This window comes from Sipha flava, unplaced genomic scaffold (assembly GCF_003268045.1).
Source record: "Sipha flava isolate LNK unplaced genomic scaffold, YSA_version1 70_pilon_pilon, whole genome shotgun sequence".
Taxonomy (NCBI): domain Eukaryota; kingdom Metazoa; phylum Arthropoda; class Insecta; order Hemiptera; family Aphididae; genus Sipha; species Sipha flava.
The window spans coordinates 1228378-1254852 of NW_020273610.1; the positions used below are offsets into that span (position 1 = coordinate 1228378).

General features: G+C 37.1%; 1 protein-coding gene across 1 annotated transcript; it reads left to right on the forward strand.

Moving 5' to 3' along the window:
* LOC112692075 (mucin-5AC) lies at positions 1-25257 on the forward strand. Its single transcript, XM_025566613.1, has 5 exons — positions 1-321; positions 18395-18550; positions 18628-22636; positions 22814-23032; positions 23595-25257. The coding sequence occupies exons 2-5, from the start codon at positions 18423-18425 to the stop codon at positions 24387-24389; spliced, it is 5151 nt and encodes a 1716-aa protein (XP_025422398.1). The 5' UTR covers positions 1-321; positions 18395-18422; the 3' UTR covers positions 24390-25257.
* The last annotated feature ends 1218 nt before the right edge of the window (positions 25258-26475 follow it).

Sequence of the window (26475 nt, forward strand, 5' to 3'; positions counted from 1 at the left end):
TCGATCGGCCGCCTTCGCCGCAGTATCGTACAAGACGTCGTCGTCGAATAACGTTCTCTCAGGTCAATCCGCATAGACACTAAACGTTGTCCGCGCGCGAACGCGTAACAATTACGTACGGAGTATTCGATAATCAATAAAAATCGTCAATAAATCCGTCCGCAGACCGCAGCCGCCGCCGCCACAGTTTTCGGGACGCTCTTTCTCCTCCCCTTTTCCGGCGGTTTCGAATCAACCCTCGTTCGGTTCGATTCCGATCGTTTCACCGCGTTCGTCTCTGTGCCCACGCGCGCAACTACACGGACCCAATTCCACACCGAGGTAAGAACTTATCCAGAATATCCGTTACCGTTACCGTTACCATGTCTATTCGTAATTATAATATTACACTGTCGACGGTTCACCGGTTCCAAACCGTGTTTTCTTTACATGGAAAAATCATTCTATTTGAAATCCTGAGAACTTTGCTATATTGTCGTCTATGATTTTTTTTTCTCGTTGTTTAAACTCACTTGTAAGCTTATATCTGCATTACTAATCTTGGACGATACTAAGACTTTGTTATGATATTTATAATCGTTTACATTACAGTTATGTACAGCGCAAACGGTCCGGGACGGAACTTTAAGGATCACAGAAATATTAATTTTCAGATTTGTTTCCGGTTCATTCAATACATAATGTGTAATTTTTAGATATCACATTTATACAAAGTACCGAGTGAGGCAGTTTTCCTTATACGTTTACACTTTGTTAATTTTTCTGCGTAAACAATCGAATTCACTACTTTGCGACTGAAATTCTAAAATAGGTAATTTAAGTTGTTCGTTCTTTAGCATACTGCGATTATGTGCACTTTAAATTTACGGTAGTGATATATCATATATAACATATATAACATTTACTTTAGTAAAAGTTTGTTTTTAACTTTTTCGTGAATTAATTTAAAAACGTTTTCAGTTGAAGACTATGCATTATTGATCCTCACTCAAATGTGGAGTGAACTAAAGACATATTTTATACAAGGATTTTAAAACGATTTATATTCGAGAAAATTCGATCTTTCACAAAACTTATTATATATTGAAGGATTGATTTGCCGTCATCGTCGATGTATGGGTTAAAATATTTATTACTAGTTCGTTAAAAAGTATCTACTATAGAGCTTCTTTATTTATATCTGAATTCTGGATGTAATTAGTTTTTTACAAAATCAATCTTTTTTATATTTGATTTTAATGCGTTAATGTTTGAACACTGTACATTGTATAATTTTTATTTTTATTTTTTTATTTTAAAAAATAACTTTATAAATATGAATATTATTTTTTACTTTATGAATAATAAGATTTATTAATAAAATAGGTAACTACTAAAACGCATGTGCACTTAAGAATATAAACTATAGCGATTAATTTGTAGTATTTTCTATGAATCATAATATATTATGATGAAACTTATATTCTTACATTTCATTTAAAATTTCCTAATCCGTACTTAGAAAAAGATGATTTGTAATTTAAATAATGATCTACCATATCATATTTATGACTCAAAAAATAATATAAATCGGCTAAGACTTCAAAAATTATATAGTATTTACGTATATATAACGGGTGCATGGATTTCATTAATTATACGCATTATGTGGAAAAATAAAAATTATTATATTTTATTTCCAAAGCGTCATTATTCAATTATACGTTTTCCGTTGCATTGGGTTAAAGTACGTTCGTTTACTTTATTTTGATATTTTTTTTATTACTAAAAATCAATATATTTTCTATGTTAAGTTAAAATACGCATATGTAACGTGTATACGGAAAATATAATGATTCCTTTCTTCTTTTAATAAATTGTTAAATTGAATATCTCTTAACTGACTATATACAATAACAAACTTTATTTAAACCCATATAGTAGTTTAATGAACATCTTTTTCTATATTGGTTTCTTGTGTTTCGGAAGTAACGTAGAACAAGTAAGAAAAAGCGAATAATGTCACTGTCACAACGCACGCTTCGTTAAAGCCATAAAAAAGTTACCGTCACCGAAGGTGACATAGTTTTAGCTCATTAATAATTCAAGAGGCTTGCACAGAACTCATAGGATAATATAAGTCTACGAGAAGTTTCGCTCGATCGCGATTTATAACATTAATAATATTATGAGAATATGATTAGATATGATGTTATGTAGGTCGTATATTTCCTAAATGGTAAGGTGTATGATACTTCATTACCAATAAAATTGCACCTGTCGTTGGAAATTACTCGATTGGAGTTGAGGATTATTTCAATCCGACATGCCACTATGGTATGATATATAATGTGGTTATATGTGGAGGATTTTATTTAGGAGCCCTATGACTGTTCTTTCGACAGTGTATTGTACAATCATTTGGTACATACACCAAAAACACAAAACAACATTATCGTTGGAAGTATATTATCTAGAAAAGTGTACATTACTTTCTCGTGGTAATTAAATTCAATATAACACCGTTGTCATTCGTTTGGTGAAATGACCGACTTAAGACAGCTATTGAACTAAAACACATAAACCATATTTTTAATAAGTCTAATTTTTTATTAATTTCACAAAGTAAAAATTAAAACACTGCAAATTCAATTAAATTTCTGTAACACATTTTTTTTTTACTCCATGTAATGAATAAACATTTGTAAAAATAAACCTATTGTTATCAAAGAAGGATATAAATCGAAAATATTTTAATTTTTTGATATCATGGCTACAAATATTTCATATTTCAAAAATTCAAAAATACACATAATACTATAGATTTTAATATAGCATATAATATTTTAATGCTACAGCTATATTGCTACTATTATAGTCAGTGTTTCTTTCAAGCACTTCTCCTGAAATCTGAACCCTTCCCTCCCAGAGAAAAAATTGAAGAACAATAAAGACATATTAAATATTAAAAAAAATGTAATTTTGATATTACGATAAATGACTAAAAGACATCAGATATAAGTCAATATTCTACTTTATTCATTCATTTATAAAATTATTTTTTCCGATGGAAATCAATAATCAGTAATCACATAGTAAATATTCTTGGATATACACAAAACGGTATATTTATTCGCAAATAATAAAAATCACTGAATTCGGTTCCTGAATTGTAAAAATAAAAGTAAAGCTGAACATTTTATTTTTTACTATTTTTGTTTTATATACATTTAAATTATGCACAATTTATTTAAAAGTAACGTTGATTTATAATAATACTATGTTTCTGTATTAAAATTGTTAAAATTTGTGTATTTGATTATATTTTTTATAATTATAAATAACAGGTAAAGGTAACTCTCGTATTTTTAAAAAATGTATTTTTCTTGATGTAATATAAATTAACTGCGATTTTTTGAAATGGTCCTCCAAAGAAAATTGCCTGAAAGAAACACTCATTATACCGATAGAGTACATTCAGTATTCGTTTATATAAATTTGTTAATGTATTGTTTACTATTGTCATAGATTAAGTAACAAAACCAGTAAGAGTATGTTGATGTGTTTTAAATTAAATAAAAAAAAATAAAAATCTGTATCCAAACCAATCGAGAACACAAATCGTCCGCTCTTCATGATGGTCATTTGTCGACCATAAATATTTAAGTAATTATTGCCGTTTATTGTAAAGGTAATGATAACGATGTTGTTACGGTGAAACGGTATGTTTCAAGTAATATCCTCATCTGCCGGCTGTCGGTTGTTTCCGTATCGCGGGAATCAACGGCCGTTGACCTACGTTTAAGCGATACAATCGCATTTGCTTCGTAAATACATTTAATGAACAGAAATAACTGTGCACAGCTGCAGTAATAGCATCGCAGATTTACGAATTCGGGTGAACTATGTTTTTTGGCCAAATGACTACTGCGAAGCAAACGATTTGAAAATACAAATTATTATATATCTACGAACTACATCATATGTCCTGTGATTCCGATCTTCTGCGGTATAGGTATACGCTGCAGATATTCGTTCTAGCTCGTTGGGCGTTTGACATGATATTATTACCATCATGATTTCATCTATACAAATACCGCAGGTTGTGTTCGTGTAACGCGAGTAAATACGCAAATCGTTACATTTCACATATTTTCATATGTAAATGTGTATATTTGCAATGGTATACCTAAACACGATTCCCCGTCAGTAACTTGAATGCACGTATATGCGATTTATAGCGTCCGAACTAATTCTTCGGTGATTTCCGAAACGTCAGGAAACGAACGCCATTGCACTCAATTCTAGATCATATCGGTCATCGATACAATGTTGTTGCACAGTATTTTGGGTCAATGAGCACCACCGTACCGCCGTCGAATCAATAAATCTCCGTTGGAATTAATTAGCCATCATCGTATAAATTGCTGCAACCCGCTATAGATAGTAACTGTACAATTATTCACGTTTACCTGCCAAATGAATTCGTCAACGGTTTTAACGTCGTGGCATGTTATTGTTTTTAATTATGTACCGTTTGAAGAAAAGAAAAAAAACAAAGCAGACGTAAATTCTGTGTCAAATTACATAAAACGATTATAAAAATCAATCGCGGTATACGATCATACAAGTACATATACCAGTATATGTATATAGGTTTCAAAACCTATCAATGAATATATAATAATATACATTGACTGATGTGTTTTATTACATGGTTTATTATATGATGAATAGCTACACCGTAGCAATAAACAATTAATTCGCAACTATCGTTTTTTTAAAACTCTTTTCAGTACCAAAAGGTTAGCTATTTCAATAATAATATACTTGAGTTATTATATATATTCATCATTTGAAATTCTTCCTAACATTATTATTTTTACTGATATTCCGAAAATGCGTTTACTAATAATACTCGTGTACTATTGTTTTGTACCATAATGTAGTAACTGTATACTGTGTACCGTTAAAGTGTTGATGCGATCTAATTATCCATTCGTTTTCAATCGATTTTATTATTAATTGTTATACACTTTTAACTCGTTATACCATTTTGTAGGCAAAATATTCATTCTAATTGCATTTGTACAACATTTGTTGTTTTTTTTTTTTTTTTAAAAAAACAAGCATATTACATTTGTATTGTTTCGGTCAATTTACGTGTTATTGAAAAAATTCATTTTTATATAAATCGTTATACATTATGCTTTATCTAAGGCTTTATTAGACCAGAGTTTCGTTTACTAAATTATACTTTTTATCGTAATGCCCTCTAAGGTTTTTATTTTTTCATCGTATTTACGTAAACAATGTCTGGTTCTTCATTTACATGATCTTTAACAACTATTAAAGTTCGATATCTGATTTATAACTCGTCAATTGCGATTCAATCGCAAATACACGATGGTTTTTTGTGGAAAATAATACACATATAAGTTTAGTGTTTCTGGTCAAAAATATTATTTTAAAGAATGACATACTACAACATGAAATATGATCACTCGGTTGTGTATGTCGTCCTGGTTCTTCGGCTCGAGTTCACTACGTGAAAATCGTAATCGACTTTTTATTCGACAATGAATCGACCCGTCACATTTATTTCTTTTTTGTACCAGCAGCAGTAATAATAACGCATGTACATTGATATTATATGAATCGTCGAGTTGAAGTTATATCGTTTTGTGCTACCGGCCGTTTGATTATTCTTTCCGTCTTGTAATAATGTTTTCCCGCGACGGTGCGTTTGTACGCGCATGTACCATCTGTATTACACGCGTCGTAGATACCTGGTGCATATGCGTCCTATTAAATAAATTAAATATTAAGTACCACTATTTGTTCCTTGAATCGCGACCATGTTATGGACCGACGAATATACGTTATGTTTATTTTGATTACTATTTTTTTGATTTTTCCGTTCACTGTACTTTATTATATTGTGTTTACGTGTCATATTGTACCTACACATTGTACGTAATATATTAAACACATGGTGTTTCCGCTACGTTCAGATGTGTGACATGATTCCATTAGCTGCCGGGTACCCGGTACACAGTGAAAAACGCGATGCCTTAGGTTTTTTTCGGTTGAGATGCGCACGTCGAACGTCGTTACACGTTGCGTATGATCGATTTGGTTGACATGATGATTTTTCTTTTTGGACGTCAGACGTTCATATTTTTCTATATCACGTTATGTGTATTAGAAAAATTATTTCTGTGCGCACGAATCATTACGCTCAATACTAAAAAACTATACAAAACTCGATGTTTACTGTATTTTCAAGTTTTTTACTCTTTCGAACAGCAACCAAGGGTACGCTTGATGTGGGAGGGTTGATAGAATAATGACATACGGGATGAATATAAAAAAATAATTCGATTCTTAAAAATTATAAAAAATAAATAAAAGAACAATTATTGTGTGATCATATTTTTCTTCTTCGGCTTTTAAAGGCCGTTGAGACCTATTACCGCAACACAAACCTGCTTCCACCTGTTTCTATCCCGTGCTACTGTTTCTCCATCTCGTGTACCGATTTCTGCTAAACTATTTTACTTTGTCTTCCTACTTTTGTTCTGGCTTGCTTAGTGGTTAGACCCGTGGTTTTCCCACGGGGCTTACATTTTAATATAGCTTTCGATTAAAATATCTGGCCCCCATGCGTGGTCAGCCCATATATGTGTAACCATATAAAAATCATGAAGAAGTATTTTTCTCAAAATCATAATTCGTTCGTGATAAAAAAAGAACTTGATGACGTTACATGCTGACCCACTTGTCACTTCTGAAGAGATTTACGCTCTCACCTCCTCCGCGTTTAGAGTTCGTTATTATGGTGCTCATTTGGATTCCACAGGTATCTCGGAAACGAATGGATTTCGAATCTAAACACTTTGCCGAACACTTTGCATATACCTGCGAAAGATCTACGAATCTCGACGCGTTTCCCACCGTCCGTTCGTCAACGGTAATAAACCACTCGTATAACGTGTACGCACGCACGATCACCTACAATAACGGAAACGTGTGCATATGGATATAATAAGAGACGGTATACAATGAGAAATATAACCGAGACGGCGAGTGTAACCGTCACCGCGGCGCGCACCTACGTCGGTCAGTAGTATAAAATGTTTATATTTCAGTGACTGTAAAACTATAACGAGCGTGTGCGTTTTGTAGGTCTCACGATATCTACTTCGGTCTCGTTTCGCCGTACGGGTAAAAAAATTTTTGTGTTACGATTGCGTTTCGACTATAAAAACATCATATAATTATTGTGCGTGTAGATGTGTGGAGACATAAATTGTTCGTCCTAATCTGAACTGTATTTGTCAGATATACGCGAAATAACGTTTTCTGAAACGATAATAAGTGCACGCGAACTACGCGGCAATGAAAGATAATGCGTAGTTAAAGTAGTTCCATACCTACTGCGGTATAAAAAAAAAAAGAGGAAAAAAAAGAAAAACAGTTACACTACGGAACATTGTATTCCTCTACCCCGGTCGTCGTCTAACGACATCGCTCTGCGGTTTTCCGGACGTTCGTTTTTTCGTTTCCACCCAGAAGAGTTTGTCAACTACCTACGCCCGAAAAATGCAATAAGACGGCCGTCTGCGTATATGTATATTCGTATGATAATAATAATACGTACAGCGAGTCGTTGAACTCTCCGTCGATGCACCTCGAGCGAAATGTCCGCATAAATAAGCGTATTATATCGCGTAGGGTACGTGTAACGGCGAGCCGTGGATACAATGCACAGACGATATATAACACGTGTATACGTATTCTTACACATAATAATAATATCCAGTAAACGCTGTGACTCGTAATATGTTTATGATGTAGGATTTAAATGCGTGATGACGTCTGCTGAGGATTTCTGCGAACAATATTCACACGTCCAAAGGGGGTGTTCCCGAGTGCGTCCCGTTTTTAATTTTTACCTTTTTCATAGCCCGATTTATCTGCAGTCTTTATCGTATAGCCCGAGTGCGTCCGAAGTTTTATCGACTACTTTAACTGAAGATGCCTGATTGCGTCAACGAAATATACAGTAAGTTCTTGTTACAACGAACTCCAAGGGACCGAATTTTTTTTCGTTATAACAGAAATTTCGAATAAAAAAAATGTAAAAACATTATTATTTATAACGTAATTTTGTAGATGGTGAATGTTTGTAAGTATTAAGTCCGATACATCACTTTGTGATGTAATGAATGTTCGCATTACTTCTAAACTAACAAATATATTTTAACCTGTAAAAATAGTTAGTTGTATCGGGATTTTTAAAAATCAATCATTTCGTTATATTGAGATTTACTTAACAATGTTAAAATAGCTTTTCGATTGAGGGCTCTATGACTTTCGTTATAATGGAATTTTTCGTTGTAACGGGAACTAGAAATATTAAAAAAATTCAAATTGACACTAAAATTGCAATTAAAGCAGTCATAAAAACAACTATGACGAAAAAAGGAACAACTAATAACAAAATTGCATTCAACGAAAAAAATATTAATAATTTATGAACAACCAATTTTCAAGGATTGATTTTGTAAACATTATGGCTTTTAAATATCAACCACAACATAAAAAGTAACAATGTAATTTATATGAGCATAAAAAAAAATACTAAAATACTCACCTACAATTATTTGTTGTAAGTTAAATAAACGAGATAATATAATTTTAATATAAATATTGAATAAATCAAAAAAACATTTTTAGGGTGTAAGCCAGTTCACCTCCTCATGGTGGACATTCGGTAACTCTAAATGAACTGGGACGCGCTCCGGCGATACCTTGTTGTGGACACGCTTACAACATTAAAAAAAAGCACTTTTTAGTACGCACTCAGGATATCCCCGTCCAAAGTGCATAATATTTAAATTCGTATATGCATTATGATATCCTCGGTCTGCGGGTTTTCATATGCAAAAAACTTGCGGCAGAAGTACTAACCCTATAGGATTAAATCTTGGAATAAGCCCGTTTTGTACACGGATTTTAAGGACATTTTATTTTTATTGTTTAAAGTTTGATAGTCTTTCTGAAATGTATGCAATTTTTTTATAACTTGTATATCCTTTTTATATTTTCGTTCAACTTGTTAATGTTAAAATATAAACAACAAAGATATGTCAATATGTATGTTAACAGGAATAAACAAAAAAAATAGAAAATATTTTTATTTTATTAGCAGAATCGGTTGATTTATTGTTGTATACTGCAATATAACAAGAAAAATATTTTTTTTACACGAATCACGTAATCAGGACGTCGATCAGGATTGTTCAATAGTTCAAAAAAATGAAGCGCGATGGACAAACACTGTAATACATTTTTGTAACGTGCTTGACTTATTCTCCTGAATATCAGAGAATTATTTTATTAAACATTCTTCGAGATAATATATAGTATAAACTTAATGATACAGACTCCTAATCGAGAAAAATATTTCGAAGAAAACAAATCTTAAGTAACATTAAACGCGGTAATTACACGATTATTACGATCGTGCAACGTGTTCATCATGTAAGGTACAGAGGTATATAATTGCTATTATTCGAGTGGTTTTCCGTGAATAAACAACCTAAGCTTCAACTGTATATAATAACAGCAGAACGGTGTAGTCACGCAAATTATATCATTGCAGGATATTACAACCGCAGATCATCACGAATCGTAATTCAAACCATTTAATGCCATGAAAACGAATCTATAATTTGACCCAAAATATGTTGTACCGATCATCGCATATCCTTCGTCCCAACCGCTCGAGCCTTGTGTTTATCAAGTTAAGCGTAAAATAATGTAATAACAGGTGTTTTATACTTTATCCGGACGTTAACGTACGAAGTTGATTCGGCGGATCATAAAGGGTAAGAGAGGTCCTTGACTTGGATATTCATACTAGTTGGGATAATAACATGTGTACCCCGATTGCGAACTATTACAGTGAATCACTTTAACCGTTATAATATTTTTTTAAAATCTTATTTGGAATTGATTGCATTACACTTCAAGATAAATCCATTTATATTGTCAATTTTGATATCCGTTTATTGAATAATCCATTACGATTATCTCGCGTTTACTCGAATTTATAAACTATTGTCTACTATTATTCATGAATTATGATTTAAGAATGTTTTTTACGAGGCAAATCAATTTTAAAATGACGTGCGTTCTATTAGTCGAAACATTCGCGTTCATTCACAGAACAATGATTTATTACAACATTAATGTGACTAGTAAATAATTCATTTTTTTATTGTATTGATAATTTAACTATCGATTTGCAATATTCCTGTTCTGATAGATAATAAAAATTAGATTAAAATAATGTATTTGATAAAAGTGCTCCAATATTTGTAGAAAAATGGTACATTCCTATCACCTAACGCGTTTACTTAAAATGTTAACAAATTATCCATGATGATGAGTTAAGAGTTATTTATATTATAACATACATATCTCAAGTTGCAGATATGCCATATGTCATAAGTGCCTTGGTACATTCTGTTTTGGAATATGAGTCCATTATATTGAATCCTACTACGATTCAAAAGCTTGTACGAGTAGAAAGAAAATTTGTTCCTTTTTTAAGTTTTAAAAGAAGGTTAACAAATAATATTGATAATATCTCAGTTCAAATCCTACCGTTTAATTTAAAAGTATTTTGATTTTTTTTTTTTAATAATCTGTTTGAACCCAAAACGTCATTATTTAAATCACTAGTCTGCCCAAATAGCAATATTTATATGTGCTTGTTATGTTATCATTTATTTTATATACCACACCTATATGATTGTATCACACTTCCAAACCATTTTTGTTTTACGAAATTCTGTTAATTATGTTATAAATCTGTACTTGAGCCTACCAGGCGTTTATCCAAACAAACAAAAAAACAAATATGTCCTAAGCATAAGGGAACGCTGTTGAATAAAATTCTATATACGTGTACTGTTAGCATTTGAATAATAAAATGTTATGACAGTATACTTGTATGTACATATGATAACGTTTTAAAAAGACCGACGCGTAATTAACCGTTACGAATGCGACACTAAATGATTCAGTATTAGCTGACGTGTGAGTGTATGCGCAACGACCATTCGATAGCAGAACGGGTACACGGCATTAAGATTACGCGGCGATGACGTTTTATACGATCAAGGTTCGTATGTGTAAATATCATCACACGGCGCGCGTAACCTCTTAATCGACTTAATTAACATCAGGTTCGAATGCCGGGAAATCACTATATGGCACTGGGTAGATAGTGGTTAACGATTGAATTATCGGATCCGGGTAACAGTAATGATGGCCGAAAAAATAACATCGAACGTTGATAGTTTTGCGGCTTTCGAGGTGTCAACGTTGATTAACCGTAAGTATTACACCTCTCGAAATCGAACGATCGTTGGGACTGCCTTAACCGAAACATCACGTCTTGGTGTACGACATAAAAAATCGTTTTAAACATTACCGTCGTACGCGAGGTTGCATACGTGTCCGTATTGTGCGGAAAAAATAATGAGAACGAAAAAAAAAAACAAAACACTCGCGATCGGTCACACTTGATTAACGTGCACGCAACAGGGAGGTACGAAAAAACACAAGTATGTGTGACCTAACCGAACGTTAATTGTTGCAGTTATTGCGGGTGGTACGAGGGCGTCGGGCTGAAATCACGTTCCAATTTTTTTCTCGTTTTTTTCCCACTGTCCTTTGTTTCTGTTCGGTCTTCAACTCGTTCGACCCGGGCATGAACAACTCGCGATGGAAACGGTCTCCGATAATAGCGTTTTATTGTCACCTCATCGGACCGGAAGCGGAATAAATGCGTATAATATATACGTGTATACCTACCTGTACACCGACCGATACTATTTTTCAAGACATTGCACAACGAATTCTCACGTACAAGAATAGCAAGCGCTGCACGGATAGCGTCTGTGAACGACAATAAATCCTATTTACTGCTGTACTTCGATTGTTGTCGTCGTTGGCAGGGCAATCACATTTTACGCCACCGCAGGTATACTATATATAAACGCATTCTAAGACGACGACAAAGTGTGCGTTGTTCCGCGCTCTGTGCTCGGCCATCCGAAACGTTCATCTCCTCGATGACGACGGTAATAATTAGTGCGTTTACCGAGACTGCTCGCGGCCAGTTTTTATTACTATTATTTTCTCTCTCAACGTTCCACGCGTTTTTTATTTTTTACTTCTCATTTTATAACGAATAAAATTTAATATTGTATTGTTCTGGTCGGCCGGGATAACGACAAATCGTCATCGGCCGACATACGCATTATATACGTGTACAGTGTACGACGGAATGCTCTGTCTTTACGACAAACCCCAAGAATCCCGCGCGCCACGAAGTGAACGTGGCGAAGAGTTTTTACAACAACATTTAATTTAACAGATTTACTCGTGTGTATACGTAATTTTAATATAAACCTTTATTGAACGGGCTCTGAACAAGACCGGAAATATGCTTGTATTGGAATGGTATACGTTTAGTCCCGTCACAAATTGATGTCAAGACGGAGCGCGGTGACCAACCGGCTTGTGTTCGATCGGCGGTCAAAAATCACCGACCGTATCGCTTTCTGGACGGGACGGCTATTCAGAGGGAAGAAATCGCTAACTGTCCGACGTGCACCACCCATCGGTCAAAATACCTACGTAGAAAAGGAGTGCTAATAATCCTCCTCCTCCTCAAAAAAAAAAGATAGATCATTAAAAAATTAACGAACTTACATCACGAATATATCACACTGGATATGCCGGAAACGTATCTAAAACGGAATATTATTTATCGATTCCTACACAATTCTTTAGCGGTTTTTAGCGTGCCTACACAATAAAAGAACCGTTTGTTCGCGTAATCCGACACTGTGACAACATCTGGTGCAGCATGTCTTATCGGCCTCACTCGCGTTAAAGTCTTCGTGATGGTTCGGTCTCCGGTTTAACGGTTGACATCACATACCTCACAGTTGTGCGATGCCGTCGACGTGTACGCGTTACGCGCACGATGTTTCCGAGAGCTGTCCATAATGCGCGTAGTGTACGTGCGACAACGATTTGGTTATGGTAGCATCGAATTTTTTCGTATTGTTCTCAGTGAATGTTGTGGCGCGCGAGAATTGTTTGCCGGCGGGAAACGCGCACCGGAAACGAACGAAACGAAATTATCATGAAGCTGCGTCGGTCGGCTTTTCAACGAATCCATTTTCTATTATATTTCTATTATATTTCTTTGCACGATGCGTACACGTATACAATACGAGTAATACATGACGCGCGCCAGGGGTGAACATGTCCACTCGAACAAACGCACCACTCTCCTAACGTCTTGACGTCATTCGAGGTCCAAAAAAATCGAATAATTTCGATCAACGAATTTTGTTCAACACCAATCATGTTGAGGGAGAATTTTTTTTAACGTTGATCACTACGACTGTCGGTCCGCTGATCTTAAAAACAAAACTACCATTTATGTTCGCACCTTATTTTGCGATTTAAATTTTTCATGGCTGTTCCAAATCATACATATCTTTGCGAAAAATACATTTCTATCAACTGATTGATCGCGTCTACTGATCAACTATAATTTCATGTGAGAACTGACCACATTTATCACCAAAACTATTGTACGTACAAAATACAATTTTGCGCGACTGCTATTTTGTTTTGTAAAACGTACGTGAATAATAGTAATATTATCGCGATTATCGTATTCAATAATACATAACACGTTTGAATTTAATTAGTATGAACAAAAACTTTGTTATATATATATATACATACTATTTACAACAATGCGAACTACACAAGTCGTATAGATCAACATCACACGATAAAATAAACATGTTCTCGTAAACGGACTTGTTTGTATAGGCGGTGGAATATTCTAGAAGACGCGCGCGTAGAACATTCTCGAAGCGATAAAAAAGTTACCCCCTCGTAACGCTCTCGTTTCTTCGTCCTTGCACCGGCGCTCGCATCGGATCTCGAATGTTTCATGCGCGCGGCCGTTCGAGAACATTGCACCGTAACAATATACCAATGTTATTAGAACAAAACATGTCAAAGCATATCTACGGATGGTCACTACTCTGCCACAGAGGCATATTGAAATCGGAAAAGAAAAAAATCGATTACAATACACAACACGTTGAATGATGATTATTTTCGGTGATCCTCGATAGCCGCGTGTGTCCTGCAGGTAAATCGCGTTCCCGATCACCGTGAGGCAATCGGACCCGGACGGACGGACGATGTGTTGCTTGCGATACCGATTGTGTACGGTTCTCGGTCGACGTGAGCCATTTTTAAGACTCGGGGGCGTATAATTCGTCGATAATGTTCGTGATGTTTCGAAACAAGCGGTTAATCGGCTTACGGTTTCATTGCGGTCCGTTGTAGCAACGCGTGTTGGAATCGTTTTGGTCCGTTTTATTCCGGCGGCGAATTAAAACAATTTATCATATAAACACGTTTACAACACAGAAATTCGTTTAAACGGTTCTCGTGTCCCGTTGCGCACCGTGCACGACACACTTATTGCACTGGGAAATCTCGAATGAGCACGACGAAAATACAATGCAAAAACAAAGCGGGCCGCGACCAGTCCGATTACCAGATGCGTTTTTCGTGCGCATTATTTCGCGATGTATCATGTCAGGACTGACGTTGTGTGTTTTGAACCGGGAAAATAAAAATGTTGACGATTGCAAAAATGATAACGCAGATACGGAAAATAACATAACTGGTCGTCAGACGTTTATAAACGTTTTTTTTGTTGGGAAATTTCATAGGGTCTTCGCTTCTCAGACTACACTGATTTCCTCCAAACAAGAACATTGACTGCGGTTAAAACCGAACCATCTAGAGCTGATCAAAATGTATCATATTATCTCGTAACCGAATTTAATGAAAATTATTTAGTAGTACATAAATTGCGTTGAATTACAAGTTGAATATCAGAAAAAAATAATCGTTTACATGTAACCGTAATAGGATATTATAATATGTAAAATATAATGTTGATATACCGTTGTTCGTTAAATGTCGAAACAAATTAAGTAATTCATTTTATTAATTATTTACAGTCAGTTTTTTTTTTTCGAAGCTCAGTTTTTCATTTTGTAAATTTAAAACTATTATGTAAATTTTAGTAATTAATTGTAATATATCATTGGCATTATGATAATGACAAAAGTGGTCTACACGCTCAAACCGGTAAAACTGTGTCCATTTCTCATCAAAAAAATCACATCAGGAATTCAATTATTTATTTGAAGATATAAAAAAAGAAAAATTAGTAATTTCACGCTTCGTTTAATTTAATAATCGCAGATATTCTCAAGTACCAACCGATTAAAATAAAAATAAATATATAATGCAATTGAAGTCCCACGTGGACCGGTTGGACCACGTTCATAACGGTGTTTTCTGTAAGACGAGTTATTTACTCACCGTTTCTTTTCATTAAATATTTATTTTCGGCTGAGATGTGTTTAAAACGTTAGCAGTTTTAAATTTTTCCTGCAAGATCGTTGACCCATAAAGTAAAGTCCTTATTCCTACGGTGGATAGTGTCAAGTGAACTCCGTGCATTTTATTTCTAGTTAATTGCGCTTAACTATTTATGTGATTACATTTTATTTTATCTACGTGGGTTGAGCGTACTCAAAGTACTTTTTACGTTATTTTATATTTGAATATGTTCCAGTATCGATTTACAAATGTTTTTCATAAGCACTTGATTAGTATTCTGATTTCTAATGATTGTATACTTGTCGAGTTAATAATTACTACAAAAATTTTTCACAGATTCTAAAACCAATATAATATAATCCATTTAACTGTTAAAATTCAATTCAACGTTTTAGTTTTGTGCAAAAATTTCAATAGAAGTTATTAATTTTTAGGAAATCAAATTATTTATCGACACCATTGTTAGCCGTCCGAAGAAAATATTTAATAATTATTATTAGGTATTTATATAACCATGTTAAAACGTCTGGTTGTATTTTATTTGAATTTATTTTATTTCAATACGAAACTTGTCCAGCGGTTGATTTAAAAAAATAATTAATTTAGTTAGCAAGTCAGGACGTAAGTTTTCTTCTTTCCGAATGAAATAAATCAATTACGCAAAATATAATTTATAATTAATAACGAATTTTCATACTTATACGTATTCCTATTTAATTGTGTTAATGTTAAAAGTTCGATTTATTCTATTGAACTCGTACTACAATAACGGTGATACGAGTATCTGAATGTGTACGATTCGCTATTTTTTCCCCCGTGTTTTATAACGAGCGGTGTTCCTGTTTTTTTTTCTTCTTTTCTTAACACGCACGCGCGTTTTCGTTGTTACCTAATTTCATTTTCCATGTACGCGCATAATCGATTCAGTTACAGTTCTGTGTTATAAACAATATATAATAACAAGCATTAATACATGTATTTTATAGTTTGACAACTGTAAACGTAGTAGTGCGTATGTGTCCGACGACCAATCAACACTACGGGGTTTAAGTGGGCGATGGAAATTATCTACGGAAAACACGCACGTACATAATGTTACGTCGACTTACGTGATTTATCCGTACTCGCACGTACAGACGTGTTATAACTGCTGTAACACAATCGAAACGAACTGCACGAGTCCAGGTTTTCGTTTTTTTTCCCTCCTCGTGTAGACCAATTATTGAGAAATATTGATCGAATGTGACAATCGTATACACACTCAATCTATTATGCATCACTTTCGTAGACGCGCACACGTACGTGCGGGTATTTACGTCGATCGATTTGCGTTCGCACTCGTCCAAAAACTATATTGTAATTATGTACCACGTACCTACGTGCGCGCGCGTGTCCTTCCTCGTAGAACGTTTGCGGTCTGGAAGCGCACGTGGAGATAAAACTTTAAAAAAAAACGAATTGTAATTTTTTTTCATTTTTTTCGTTTTTGTTGAAATTTTTATCTAAAAGAGGGGGAATACGCAATTTCCGATTAGTCATATTACATTACGTTGCTGCGTTGAGCGCGAGCTGTCCTTACTATTGCTGTTATTATCAGCTTATTATCGTTGCTCCGAAGATTTTCACCGAGTTCGGTGACAAATGTCAAAAAAAAAAAAAAAACCGTGCGAGTAACCGAGTAATATTATTATAAGTCCGGTTCGCCGAGAGAACCGTTGCCAACGAATATATGGGTCCGTCCGTCGAAAGGATAATCGCGCGACGAAGGTAAAAATATTTTACGCGAAATCATAACAATAATTCAACAAAGGATATATTTTTGTAAAAATTTAAAAAAATAACAATCGGAAAACCTTTTAAAATTATTATTTTTATGTGTCCTCAAGGAACGAGCCAACGTTCGTTTCGGTTTAACATTAGCACAAGGACGGTATTTCATGGAAACATAATAATATAATATATTATGTCCATTAGCCTCTTGAAAACGAAGAACGACACGAGTCGTTGACTGATTGCCATCATCCCGTGTATCGCCGAACGTTCATACACAAATTTAATACATAGTAACGCCTGCCAATTATTATATTATATTATTTGGCGGCGTAGGTACACGCCTTAGATAAACGAAAAAACATTATATAATACGTGTACATATAACAAAACAAATTGTACATCATATTTATTTTGGGATTCAATAAAATATGTACAGAATGTTTTAAGAACTGGACGCACATGTGTTGAAGTACCATATCAATGCATTGCAAGTTTGATCTACTCGTATAGATACATCATATTTTCATCCCGAACGAATTAAATGCTAAAAATTTAAAAATCGATTGAAAAATAATATCGAATAGATATTAGCGAATAGATAAATTTAAAATATTTCAATTAATTTTCCGTTTACAGTGTGTATTATATGATTTTATTATCATATAATATAAATTATTTTATTTTTTTATTTTATTATCCATTTTATCAATGAAACGATTTATAGACATAATTTTTCCGTGCAATCGCGAGCACATAAAATGTGACACTTTTTAGATTTTGGAATAACGTCAACGTAGAGACATGATACATATTATATAGTCATGTTTACTGGTTTACATGACCTATTTGGTATTTTTCTTAATACGGTTAACGGACGCATTTATACGTTATACTTATAGCGTGAATCATTTCGCGATAATTCAATGTAGTTTATTTTACCCTTCCATACTTCGAAAAACTTTATCCCAGTAAACGTTATTGTTCTCTTTCGGTTCGTCTGCAATGCTGCAATAGTCGTTTAGTTTTATTCTAATCATTTATAACACTTAACAATGTTACGATTTTTTTTCATTTATATCACGAATACATTTTTTTTGTTTAGGGTTTTAAAACTAATGTGAGGTTCAGACATGGAGGGTACCGGTACCCGGTGGCTGGTGACCCTGTGTTTGCTAACAGCAGGGCAATGCATTCCTTCCAGGGTTACGTCTCAATTAGAAACGGATTCCGAAGACTCCAGAAGAGTCCTTGGTTCAAGGTATGTCAAATTATTGTTTTCGACATCAAAATATATCCAGTTTTAAATGTGAACATGATTTTTTTTTGTTTGTATAGTGTAGTTACATCAGTATCTGTAATAATGGATCACGGAAACGGTACCAAAACGTATTTCGCTGACGGACAAAGTAAGAATGTGCACAAACCAACGGACACCATTATAGGCAGTCCCGGTAATTTACTGTCACCGGATCGTTATGAATTTTATACGTTTGACGAGACGGGAGATTTAGTAAAACGACTTATGACATTAGAGGAAATACACGGCTTAATTGCCGGAGCCGATCCAGAATCCGTGATGGCTGATTCATCTCCTACATATTATCACGATGCGTTGTCGAGTCATTCGTCTGAAGCACTTATGCACTTGCCAGCTTCAGATCTTGAATCACTAGATGAGCCAGCTGTTCACAAAGTACTGGAAAGTGTACAGAATGTACTAAAAAATGAAATGGCTGCCAACTCGGGCAAACCCATTCCATCTATACCCAGTACATCGTTGCATCGTCCGGATTCAGCGTCCGCGTGGTCAGCCTTATTTCCGGGACTAATAGAAACTCCGGATGACGTAGCCCATCTTTCAGGATACTTACTTCCGTCCAAAACGACCGAATCAATGGATCCACCGTTAACTAAGAAACCATCGGTACCCACAAAGATGCCTTTAACATCCATGCAACCACCGTTGACGACAGCTAAATTGCAATCGCCGTCTATAAATACACAATTGAGTACTACAACAGAAAAAGTGAGGTCAACGCCAAAGTACTCGACAACCAAACCGGAAACGACAACAACAACAACACCAACAACAATCCAAATGCAGACGACGACACTCAAACCATCAACGACGAAAAAACCATTTAAGCCGATACAGACATTTGAAAAGCAAAAGCCATCATTACAGAAACCGAGTTTAATCTTACATTCGACTGCTAAGCCACCGGTTATGGCGGACCGTTTTGATATCAATAAGGAAATGTCTGCTTCTATATCGGACATGTTATCACAAGTAACAGACAGTCAATCGTCAAATCACAAACCGTTACAGACAAATACTCTGGTAGAGAAAGACAACACGGCAGATTACGTACCAGAAGAAAGTTCACCGGAATTGAGTTACTACAGCCCAATGGCGATGTCGTTGAGTACCGTAGATGCAATGAAACCTGTTACAGAAGCGTTGACGATGGCCAAAAAACCAATGATTACGAACTCGTATAAATCTACTAGTACCGAAATACCGTTTTCGCAAAAGACAACTTCTTCAGTAACAACATCAAGATTCGGACCGACCAAATCGAATTCGACAAAACCACGGCCTCCCACGAGCGTAACCACCGCCTCGTATACGACAAAACCGTTATCACTCAATAAATATAACGGAACTGTTTCGACTACTAGAAATAACTATCAATACCCACCGAGCAACATGTCAACAAAGTATATGCAAAAAATCACACAAACCACTCAAGCGTACCCGAACAAATTAATCGATTCGTTCGTAAAAGTTGTCAACAAAACGGTAAATAATACCACTCTAAGTGTGAAAAAACCGACGGATACGTTTTGGAACACCACGGAAGAGATAAAGAATAAATTTGCTAATAAAGAGCCCAACAAGGGTTTTCCGACGAAAGTCAATTCTGTTCGGCCAAACGGCATCAACAGAACAAACGTTACTTTGTCGAATCGTATACAAGAATCGAAACCTACGGCTATCCCGAGTTTCGGATCCGGTTCTTCGACGACTACTGTTCGCAGCCACACGGATTCAGATAAATATGTATCTGTTAAAGTCGAAGAATGGCCGGCGTCGCAACATCCATTATTTTCCCCTACGACTATCCCGTACGTGCAGAGTACCGAAAAATCGTTCTTTTCCAGTAGCAACCAGCCGCCGAATCCCATCACCGATGCTAATGCTATCAGGGACCTAATATCATCTTTAATGGTCAAGTCCACCACAGCGTCCAGTGTGCCGACAAGTACCGGTTCTCCGACCACCGTTAGCGCCGTGCAGACGTTAACAGCCGCAGTTTCGACTACTTCACCGACGCCGATGAAAACAATCACCGGTATTCCAGCACCGATGATTTCGTCCACAACCGAAGTTCCTTTGACGTCAACGCTACCGCCTACGACCACATCTACCGCTACTCCTACGACTACTTCTACTACTCCTACTACTACTCCTACTACTACTACTACTACTACTACTACTACTACACCAGTACCGATAACGACATCGGAAACGACTGCAATTGCAGCGACAACAACGGCAGGGACGATAGCAGTGAAGACTGCGGTGGAAGTAGCGGAAGCAGCAGCAGCAACAACGGTGACTACTGAAGCGACGATGACACCGACAAGTACGTCGACGGCAAATGCGACGGAAGCTAGTGCGTTGGCCGAACAAACCTTAGACAGTACTACATCGACTCGACCAGCAGCAAGTACTTCAGCTGCTCAGACAGCGGCAAGTTTTACGGGTGCTCAGACATCGGAAAGCATTGCAGCTATTAAGATATCATCTAGTACAGAAGCTACTCAGGCACCGGACAGTACTACCACTGGTCAGACATCAGCTAGTAGTTATACAGCTGTTCAGACAGCAGCGAGTACTGCAGCTGCTCAGACAAGTACGACGAGTACTACGGTTGTCCAAACCACAGCGAGTTCTTCGGCTGCTCAAACAGCCGCTAGTTCGCCGATTAATATGACGACCGTTGCAAATTCGATAGTGGCGACTACGACAGACGCGAAAACGTCGGCCGCTGCAACTACCGTAACGTCTACTACCCCGGAATCGGAAACTCAGTACGTGCCGGTCACGCATTTTCTACCGGAGCTGCAGATGAAAGACCGACTGGAAACGGAGAGAAATAGCAGTGCACCGAGCGTGGATTCGATACTCAAAGACGGTATATCAGCGGTGGCCAATATGTTACAGAACACGCAGAAGCCGACCATAGTCAACACGCAGTACCAAGAGATCGACGATCGGCCGTACGAGAAGTTCACGTTGGCTGAGAGCAAGCAACCGTCCACGGAACAAGCCCGGAAACAAGCGACGGTCAAGTCGGATTTCGATGAGACGAGCACCCTGTCCGTCGAGAACGGGATAACGCAAGAGCTGTACGAATTCACCACGGAGCCAATGACGAAAGATCCGGTGACCGCGAACGACACGGAAGAGATTTCACGAACCTCGGGCCCGGGCTTGGAGATGCTGACCGTGTTCAATGTCAGCTCTGCGGACGGTCCTGCGCAAGCGGCGAAGCTGGCCGACCTGTCGGCGGAATCGCATACCTTTTTCGACGTGACCACGCCGTTCGAAAACGATCATAACGCCATCACCGCGAACCCGTCGGCCGTGACCGAACAGCCGACAGTCACAACGTTCAGCCCTTCGCCGGTGACGAGCGCGACGACGCTGAAGTCGATTACGACGACAACCACCACGATGACCACGACCACGATGACCACGATCACGAACGCTTCGACTGCCGACGTGCAAAACGTGACGACGACGACTGCCGATTACGGTACCAGCGACGCGAACTCGTCTCCGCCGTCGGCCGCGCCCGTCACGATGTCGTCCACCTTTGCACCGGCCGCGGCCGTCAAATCCCCCGGACCGTCGTCGAACGCATACAGGCCGCTGGCCAACACCGCGTCGCCGTCGACCGTCGAACTGCATCCCGCGCCCCACGAAAGCATGGGCTTGGAAGCCAGCGTCGCGTTCCTCGGCGACGACGTGCGCCGGTTCGCCGACCTGTGCAACGAGCTGTCGTTCAAGATGTGGACTGCTGTCACCGGTAAGGGCCAGATAGCCTCCCGTAGCCTGGTGTTGTCTCCGTTTGAGTTGACTGCCATGCTGGCCATGGTGTTCTTGGGCGCTCGCGGTTCCACTTCCGGCCAGATGAACGACGTCCTCCGGCTGGACGACATGGTCACGTTCAACCCTCATCAAGTGCTGAGGAACATCACGCATTCCATAACGAACGTTAACAATCCCGGAGTGGCCACCGCGTCTTTCGTTCGCGAGATATACAGCAACAAGGTAAAGAATATTATAAGATACGTTCATCATAACGTCGAGTACGATGGACGAGCCATATTCACAACAGAATATGGTTCATAAAGCAATCATCTTTAAAATACGTTTAAAAAAGAAGAAAAAGATCCCTTCGATTATTCTCCGTGATCGGCATAATTTTAACTTTTTGTGATTTTATAGGGAAACGGAAAAATCTTAGATTTTTATAAAGAACGGGTACAACAGTACTACGACGGACACGTAGAAGAAGTTGACTTCAATACCATCAGTGACGTGCTCAGGAGACGAACGAATTTGCTGGTCAAAAGACAGACTTTAGGTCGAGTAGTAGAATACCTTCGCGGTTCCGGTTTGAGTTTGACCCCACCGTTCGCCGCGTTCAGTGCCAACGTTTTCCAGGTAAACATCAAACGTTAAATTATTTTGCATATTACAGGCATGTACACAAACGTGTCGGTTTTTAGTCCGATGATAAACGATTTAAAAAATTAAAGTTTGCTAAAACGATTACTAAATCAGCTATTTGTAATAAAATTTTTCTATTCGATCGAGGTTAATTGCTTTGTTAGTTGATTTCCAAGTACTTAATTAATTTCAATGAATAAAAATAGATATTTTTGAACAAATCATTGTTTTCAATAGATCAATCGGGATCAGGTATAATGTTTGGATGCACTGTTCTTGGATTTCGAAATAAATTATTATTTCGATATTATTCGGTCGAAGAATGATTCTCGTTCACGGCTAAGTTAGTTATTTAGTTTATTTCTATTTCATAAAAGATTAAAAATAAAGGGGGAGCTTTTAATTTGAAACTTAACCGAATGTAGGCAAACTATTGATTTAAGGGTCGAACAAAAAATGAGCTGACGATTCGGACTCGAATGTGTACGCGCGACGCGTGAAACGATAATCACAACAAATAACGGCAAATACTAATGTTATGCGCGTGCCATTTCAGACGAGCTGCGAGAGCGCGTCGACGGAGGGACGGGACGGCGAGATGTACTTCGTTGTGCGACCGTCGACGAGACAGCGGCGCCTGGTGCCGGTGCCCGCGGCCGTGTGGCGCGGTGGCTTCCTGGCCGGCTACGAGCCGGGGCTGGACGCAACCGCGGTGTGCCTGAGCCCGGACTCGCCGGTGTCCACGATACTGGTGCTGCCGGGCCAACAGGGCCAGGTGGCACCGGGCGACGGGCTGGCGCGGCTGGAGCAGCGGCTGATCGAGACGTCGTACCGGCGGGGCGGGTGGTCGCGGATCCTGCGCAGCCTGTTGCCACGGCCCGGCCTCGAGCTGCAGGTGCCGCGGTTCTCGCACCGGTCCGTGCTGAACACGACCGCGGCGCTGCAGAAAATGGGCCTCAAGGACGTGTTCAGCGACCAAAAGGCCGATCTGCGTGGCGTCAACGGCCTGTACGACCTGTACCTGTCCGACATGCTGCAGGTGAACACGTTCAGCACGTGCGGCGAGGACGTGATCGGCGCGCGGCACCACGTGGAAACGTATCCCGCGTCGCCGCAGCGCATGGGACGCGTGGAGATGCTGGCCGAACGCCGCCGCCGCAAGCGCCTCGCCGACGACCTGCCGCTCCACAGCCCGTACTCGCACCTGCCGCTCAACCTGCGCCCCAGGCAGGCCAGGTTACCGGACGTGCCGCGGCTCCGGTTCGACAGGCCGTTCCTATACCTGGTCCGGCACAACCCCACCGGCATGATCGTCTACCTGGGCAGGTTCAACCCGCGATTGTTGCCGTGAACACATATCCCCGCGCTTTATCAAATCCAACACCGTTATTATCATCATCGCTATAATCATCATCATCTCCTTTCACCATCACCGCAATCATCGTCGTCGTCGCGTTTGCACAACAGCGGCTCTGCTCTCCGCCACGCAACATTTCCAATATTTAAAACTAATCTCATCGAAACCCATTGATCAATACCGTGTTGGAAGGGTAGGGGGAAAAAACGAGAACTTGTACACCGTCGTGAAGCTTTTACGCGGACGTTGTTCAAACAACCCGATCTGACCACAAACCAACGATAACCGTTCCGGTGCGCGTTGAGCGTTCCACTACAATCGTTGCAAAAAAACAATAATAATAATAAGTAACGAAAAAAAAAAAATGTTCGCATTTCTGTATTGCGATTAATGCACTACGCCGCGTTTTCAATATTTCAACAGTGTTGTGCTTGGCATTAGGTTATAAAACGGTCGATTTCACTGACATTTAACAATAAAAGTATTTAAAAATAATCCACCGATATTTTTCAAATAGTTTTGTGATCTTGGTCAAATCGACATCCTAAAAATATATATTATATTTAATTGAACTAGGTATTGCAATCGTTGTAAATCATATTTATTTATTTTTTTATGCGTAATATCATTATTTATCTGCGAAATATTATTATTACTTATTAATATTATACACTATAGTTATGTCATTTTGTATACTAATGATTACACTAAACATAATGTGCTACTGTACAGCAGTTACATGCTTTGTGATATATTTCGGCAACACACCTACAATGAGAATGTAATGCTTAACGATATTTTATATTATTTTTTATTTATATATATATATATATATATATATATACGTATAAATAAGATTGTTCCTAGTTTTTTTTTTTTAAGGAATCATGTCGAAGCAGTTTTTTTTTTTTTGACAATCATTTATGTAGTAAAATAATTCTATTCAAATGGTTTGAATAAAAAAAAAAATACATGTTATTGCATGGTTACAATTATATTTATAAGTACGAATGTTTTCCATCAGAAGAGAAAATATACAAATAACATTCTGTACATTTTGATTATAAATTTATATGTAATTACATTAAGTTAATTTACGGTCGTATTTATTTTTTACTTAAGTCGAAATTATAGTATTATTTACTACATATTATTATAATAAAGAATACATTGCATTTTATACACAGTTTTTATTGATAAAAAAAATCACGTGTTCGCTACAAAATATATTTCAAGAATATTTATCTTCAACGTAAGTTGATAAACATTGTTATCGATAAGAACATGTATCAGCTACGAGTTTACAATGAATGCATGTAAACTCATTGATTTGAAAGTCGGTTCATTTAATAGCAGGTATCCCTCGTTATGAATACATAATCATGTATCAAGCTATTGATAGACGAAAGTAGCGTTAAAAGTGTGTGTGTGTGTGTGTGTGTGTGTGTGTGTTTTTTTTATCGGAAACGTAAATAAGTTTCATTAAATATGTTATTAAAAAAATCTGTGATAAAAAGTACCACGAGTGTACCTATCCTACCTTGAATAGGTGAGATAACGATGTTTACTATACACCGAACACGTTACTGAAATAGTAAATGTTTGTGAGACAACCGTAAAATATTTTTTATACGTTCAAAGTTCAAACTACAACAATAATAATTAGACGAATACTAAAAATAAATTAATCATCTATAATGAGTTTATCGTATAAGGAAAAACTGAATTTTGTAAAATCCTGTCTATTATTAGAAGAGCATTGTTTTTTTGTTTAACAGTTGACGTCATTATGAATAGTAAAAGTTCGTTTGATGCAATCGACATGTTGCCCGTGAATACTAAGCCAATTAAAAGTAAAGGAAGACCTTAATATTATGGTTAACTGTATTGAAATTGTAAAAACGTTTTGAATATTACTTACATTTTAACACGAATGTTTTAAATTGATACATTAAAATGATTATTAATAAGCGTCAGGAACTAATGATTGTAATCAGTGGTCGGAAGTAACGCGCTAATTTCAGCGTCTCTTTAATATAAATATCTTAATTTGTATAGTGATTAATGCAATGCTACTGTA

Excerpts from the sequence above, each read along its gene's own strand:
- LOC112692075 (XM_025566613.1), top strand. The coding sequence starts at position 18,423 with ATGGAGGGTACCGGTACCCGGTGGCTGGTGACCCTGTGTTTGCTAACA. Across the intron at positions 18,551-18,627 it reads AGAAGAGTCCTTGGTTCAAG|TGTAGTTACATCAGTATCTG; the intron begins GTATGTCAAATT and ends TTGTTTGTATAG. Across the intron at positions 23,033-23,594 it reads TCAGTGCCAACGTTTTCCAG|ACGAGCTGCGAGAGCGCGTC; the intron begins GTAAACATCAAA and ends GTGCCATTTCAG.